Below are 6,148 nucleotides of genomic sequence, written 5' to 3' on the forward strand. Positions count from 1 at the left end.
AAAGGATCTGGGGGACCTGGGGGTGCCTGGCTGCAGCCGGTGGTTTTTGGGACTGTGGTTTTTGGGGCCGGTGGTTTTTGGGACTGTGGTTTTTGGGACCGGTGGTTTTTGGGGCCCTGTGAAGCAGGACTTTGACGGTTTGATGTGCTGGAGGTCGATGGCTTTAACAGTGAAGCGTTGGATGCCGTGATTGAGTTAAAAAAGGGATTTTTTGGGGAGGAAGAGGCTGCTCCGGGTCTGCCCCCAGCTCCGGGCAGCGCTTTTGGGAGCAACGCTGGATTTCCATCCTCATCCTGACCCCACGGACCGCGCTGGAGCCCGAGTGGGCGCTCCGGAGATGCTGAAGAGCCCTGAAAGGGTTAAGGGGTGCCGGAGCCCGCAGGGATCCCACCCCGAGCCGGGAACGCCGCGGTGCTGATTGAGCTCGGAGCCCATCAAAGGCGGCAATCAGGCTCCCGGCCGCTCTTTGTCTGCCGAGCGGGGCCGCGATGTGGATGTGGCTCCTCCGAGCCGCGATGTGGATGTGGCTCCTCCGCAGCCTCGCCTGGGCTCTGCTCAGCCCCGTCCCGGCCGCCGAGCCGGGCCCGCAGGAGCGCGCCCTGCTGAAATCGCTGGGGCTGAGCGCCAAGCCCAGCCCCAGGAGCCCCGCGCCGGTGCCGCCCGTGCTCTGGAGGATCTTCCAGAAGAGGAGGACGCTGCCCCAGGCAGAGCCGGAGTCCTGTAGGGTGGAGGAGTTGAATGTCCCCGGGAACATCGTCCGAGTCTTCGCCGACCAAGGTACAGCCACGCCGCGTTTGGGCTTCCCCGGCTCCAGCCTTGGCTCCGCTCCTTCCTTCCCCGAGGCCGGAGCTGGATTCCAGGAGAAATCCCTGCGGGATGGAGTCTCCGTGGATGCTGCCGGTGATGGTTGATGGGTTTGGAACCCCGAGGCGGGGGGTGAGGGGGGCAGCTGTGCCTGGCTCTGTCCTGGAGCCCCCTAAATCCATCCAAGGCGCTGGCTTGATCCCACTCTTGATCCCAGGCTTAATCCCAGTCCTGATCCCACTCCTGGTCCTAGTCCTGATCCCACTCCTGATCCTAGTTCTGATCCCAGGCTTGATCCCACTCTTGATCCCACTCCTGATCCTAGTCCTGATCCCAGGCTTGATCCCAGTTCTGATCCCAGGCTTTGGTGGAGGTCAGTGGGATCGTGGCTGCAGGAACGGGATCAGCAGCAGCTCGGGCAGGGATGGGATGCTCGACCCCCGGGCTGTGTCCCCCCCTCCTCATTGTCCCAGGGCACATCTGGCTGACCCCAGGGCACATCTGGCTGACCCCAGGGCACATCTGGCTGCTCTGAGCCGTTCTCAGACCCCTGGGGACTGTTTGATTCTCGCTGAGGGCTCAAAGCACCCCAGAACTCTTTTCTCTCATGGTTCAGTTTGGCTCGGGCTGCCTAAACCAGGCTAAACCCAAACTCGCTGCTGTTCGCCCTCTTTTCCCCAATCCTGCTCAGCCCCAGCCCATCCCGGGAGCAGATCCTGCTCACCCCGAGGGTTCCCCCATTCCTGGGGCTGATCCTGCTCACCCCGAGGGTTCCCCCATTCCTGGGGCTGATCCTGTTCACCCCGAGGGTTTCCCCATTCCTGGGGCTGATCCTGCTCACCCCGAGGGTTCCCCCAGCCCATCCCTGGAGCTGATCCTGCTCACCCCGAGGGCTCCCCCATTCCTGGGGCTGATCCTGCCCAGCCCCAGGGATCCCCCAGCTCACCCCCGGAGCCGATCCTGCTCAGCCCCCGCGTTCAGCCACCCCCACCCCTGTTTCTCCTTCTTTGCCAGGCCGCTTCCTCCCCGGGTGGCAGCCCCAGGGGCGGCTGTGTCTGCGGAAGCTCCTGTTCTTCAACCTCTCCGCGCTCGAGGAGGGCGAGCGCCTGACCATGGCCCAGCTGGAGCTCCGCTTCCAGCACAACTCCTACCACGGCCCCAGCCCGGGGCAGGTTTTGGAGCTCCGGCTGTACCAGGCGTCGCCCCGGGGGCAGCCGCAGCCCGGCCGGGGGCCGCTGCTGGAGCGCTCGTTTGTCCAGCTGCGCAAATCGCTCCTGTTCGACCTGAGCGCGGCGCTGGAGGCCGGGGAGGCGCCGGGCAGGGGTTTGGCTTTGGTGCTGGAGATCTCGGGGAGCGGCGGCCCCGGGAGCCCGCGGAGCCTCTGCGCCAGCACCGACGCCTTCGCGGCCACCTCGCTGCTGCTGGTGACGCTGGGGCGGCAGTGCCGGGCCGGCCGCGGCAGGAGGAGCGCCCCGAGCCCCCCGGTGACCCCCAGCCCCCTGTGCAAGCCCCGCCGGCTCTACATCAGCTTCAGCGACGTGGGCTGGGAGAACTGGATCATCGCCCCCCAGGGCTACCTGGCCAACTACTGCGGCGGGGACTGTCCCTTCCCGCTGGCGGCCGAGCTGAACAGCACCAACCACGCCGTGCTGCAGACCATGGTGCACTCGCTGGACCCGCAGGGCACCCCCCAGCCCTGCTGCGTGCCCGTCCGTCTGTCCCCCATCTCCATCCTCTACTACGACAACAGCGACAACGTGGTGCTGCGGCACTACGAGGACATGGTGGTGGACGAGTGCGGCTGCAGGTAGCGGGGTTGGAGAGGGAGCCGTGGACAAACGGGGGGGATCCCTTGAAATCCCTTTTGTTTTTAATTAATTCCCGCTGGGACATCCCCGCTGCGCTCGGGGGCTGTGCTGGGGTGAGGCTGCGCTGCTGCTTTGGGGTCGCTTGGGGTGGGGTTGTGGGGTGATGACCGAGGCTGGTGCTGGGTCCCTTCTCGGCACCGGGCTGTGAATCCCAGATTTCCCCCCTGGTTCGTGCCAGGCACCCCCAGGGCTGCAGGTTTTTGGGGTTTTTGGCTGAACTCTGCAGATTTCTCAGGGCATAAATGAATTTTCTGGCTGAAACGGGGCTGGGGGTTCCCTTGGGGTGTGGTGCAGCTGCAGGGACAGGGATGGGGTGACCAAATCCCTTCCCAGGGGAGGCAGAGCCAGGCAGGAGCTTTCAGGGCGTGGTTGGTGATGGGGTGGTTTGGGGACAGGGCTTGTGTTGGGTGGCCAAATGCAGAGGAGGTTTTGCCTAAAAAATGAAGGTTTTCCCTAAAAAAAAAAGGAAATTTTCCCTAAAAAAGGAGATTTTACCTAAGAAATCTGCTGGATTCCTTGGGCAGGAATGTGGCTGAGGGAATCCGGGGGCTGTGCTGGGGTCAGCGGCTCCCTCCCCTCCCAGCCCGATGTCAGTCAGTATTAATTTACCTCATTTGCATATGGATGAGCCCAGGCTGTCCCCGAGTGTCCCCAGCAGGAGCCAGGTGGCAGCCGAGCCTCAGGCACGGGCAGGGCACGGAGCTCTGCTCGCTTTTGCTTTTCGGGCCGGTTTCGGGGCATTTGTTGGGTTTTTTGGGCTGCCAGCCCCGGGCCCTCTGTGGGGTCACCGAGGGGCAGCAGGGACCCCAGTTTGGGCCATTTCCCATCTCTGAGCTCCTCTCCCCCTCCAGCTGAAGGGGCTGAGCCGAGCTTTGGAGCCCGGCCCAGCTGAGCCGAGCTTTGGAGCCTGGCCCAGCTGAGCCGTGAAACCACCAGAGCCAGAGCGAAGCTTTTGGGATTTTGGGGCAAAGGAATCCCAGTTAGACTTGAATTTTTTTCTCTTTCTTTTTGAACTGTGAAGCCGTTGTGCAGCTTTGGGGTCTTTTTTTCTGTTTTCTCTTTGGGCTCTGATGGTTTTCCCACCTCCCCTCCCCAGGGGAAGCACTGAGGGTTGAACCACTGGGGGGGCCTGGGGATGGTGATTTTTTTTTTTGTTTTCACACCCAAAACGTGGAGCTTTAGACCCAGCCTGGAGCAGCTTTAGCTGAATTCCCGTTCCCAAACCCTGGTGTCCCCACCCAGCCCCGCTCTGCTCCATTTCAGTGTTTAAAGGGCTCAGAATTCTCATTTTAGACGGGCAGAGGAAGAAAACCTCCGAGTATTCCTGGGTTTGTGGCCACCCGGGGGGAGGGACAGCCAGGACGGGACCTGGGCTCACCCAGGCCCGAGTTTGTGCCCAGGGTGGTGCCAAGGCCAGGCCTAACCCCCCCCAGACCCAGCTTTGAGCCCCCAGCCCTGAGCCCGGCAGGGCAAAGCCATTTTTGTGTTTCCCTCCAGGCCGGGAGCTTTTCCCAAATCCTGGGGCTGGAGGAGAGTGGGGGCCCTTCCCAGTTCTCCCAGTTCCCCCAGTTGAGTCGCTCACCCCCTCTGCTATGCACACCCCCACTTTTGTACTAGTCTTGTGTTTAAAAAAAAGTAATAAACTTGAAGTTTATACAATCAGACTAAAGCTTTAATGAACGTTGCATGGTTTCCTCATTGAAACTTAGGGGCCACCTTGAATTGCAAGAGCTGTTTATTCTTTTTTTTTTTTTTTTTTTTATTATTATTGATGACAAACAGGTTTTAAAACAAAACTGAGACCAAAAAAATTAATTAATTAAAAAAAAAAAAAAAGAAAAAAAAAGAGTTTTAACACCGTGCTAGCACTGATGTCTGGATTTGTAAAACTCAAAAAGAGTTTGAACTGCTACAAAGGAAAAAACCAGCACGAAGCAGAGGCAAGCATTCCCAGCAGTGAAATAAAGGGTGAGGGGAGAGGAGGGGGCTACATTACTCATGGAAAGCTTTGCACAGAGGGGTTCAGCTTAAACCTACCCGAAATCTACGCCACTACGCAGCCTACCAAGGAAAAAAAATTAAAAAGCCCTTCGGCAATGTTAATAAATAAAACGAGTCCATCTCACGAGGAAGGAAGGTGGCCTGTGTCTCCATTCTTTCACTGTTTTAGAATCTAAACTCTGGAGGCTTTGGATGAGAAAAGAATGGGTTTTGTGAGTTGAGTTTGTTGTGGTTTTTGCAGTTTCTGCAGCTCCCCCCCGGGGCCGGGGGAGCGAATCCCGCCCGGGCTGTTCCACGCCAGGGCAGACCCAGGGCAGGGTCTGCAGGAGGGAAGGAAGGAAAGGATCCCCCCTCCCCGGGCACAAAACGGGGTCTGAGCTGTTTCTTTGAAGTACATTCAGATGAGAGGTATTTGGAGTTTTTTCCCCCCCAAAAAAGGACTAGAAACACTTGGAGCCCTTTGAGTGTAAAGCTTAACTCCAGGCTGGGCACAGCCGGGCTCGGATCAATCTCTGCTGCTGTGGCCAATTGGGAGGCAGAGGCTCCTCTAACTCAGATCTGTTAAGAACGGGGCTGGAGGGATCAATTCTCTCTGTGCTGCTCCTAAGAAAGGTTTTGACAGAAATGAAAAGCTCCCAAGTGTTCCCCTGTGGGTGTTTCAGACACGGCTCCAACTCGGAGCTTCTCCTCCCAGCCCCGGGCCCAGCCGGGCTCACAACTCTGCTCACAAAGCAAAGTCTGCTCCGGCTTCATCCCCTGAAACCTCGGCCTCAACACCTCACTCTGTCCCTCTGCTGCCTTCACCACCCAAAGCCTGACCCATCCTCCCAAATCAAACCCAGCTCTGTCTCTCAGAGGCCACCACCTTCCACCACCTGCCTGCTTTGTCCGTTTGTCCGTCCTGCTCCTGCAATGGCCTGGAGCCTTTCCTTCCGTCCAAAATAATCCCCAATTTCCACCACTCCTCCCCCAAAGCTGTGGGGACCAAAGCAGGCCTGGCTGCACCTTCCCCCCGGGGCCGAAGGGCACAGGAACCCGTCCCCCTTCAAGCAGAAAGTTCATCTTACAGAAAGGCTGTTTTTTTTCACAGAGTAGAGTCCAGACAGTTGCCAATTAAAGCATACAGAAAACACTTTGAAACCCTCCTGCTCGAGCACGCAGGCTCCTCTCACTCTAAACCTATCCCATGTAGGAAGAAGAGGCTGATTGCTGCAACTTGAAATCACACTGAAAGTTCTCAAGGATGGTGTTCTAATTTTTGTTTGAAACATTTTTTTTTTTTGGTTTTTTTTTTGAAAGTTTTTTTTTTTGTAATATAAGCTTCTCAGAACAAGGATCTAAATCTCCCAGGTCCACCACTAAGAATTCAGAGACAAAACTTCTTAAAAAATTCAGTGCTCTTTTTGAAAGAATCTCTTTTAAAACCACCTCGTTCAGAATGTGGGCGACACGATGACAACAAATTTCAGAGCCAG

General features: G+C 57.8%; 1 protein-coding gene across 1 annotated transcript; it reads left to right on the top strand.

Moving 5' to 3' along the window:
- Positions 1-521: 521 nt before the first annotated feature.
- GDF1 (growth differentiation factor 1) lies at positions 522-2,718 on the top strand (the record flags this gene model as incomplete). The annotated part of the gene is made up of 2 exons (XM_084221248.1): positions 522-777; positions 1,819-2,718. 2 exons carry the CDS (start codon positions 522-524, stop codon positions 2,613-2,615), a joined length of 1,053 nt encoding a protein of 350 aa, XP_084077374.1. The 3' UTR covers positions 2,616-2,718.
- Between the last annotated feature and the right edge of the window lie 3,430 nt (positions 2,719-6,148).

This window comes from Fringilla coelebs (assembly GCF_963513975.1).
Source record: "Fringilla coelebs genome assembly, chromosome: 24".
In the NCBI taxonomy this organism is placed as follows: Eukaryota; Metazoa; Chordata; class Aves; order Passeriformes; family Fringillidae; genus Fringilla; species Fringilla coelebs.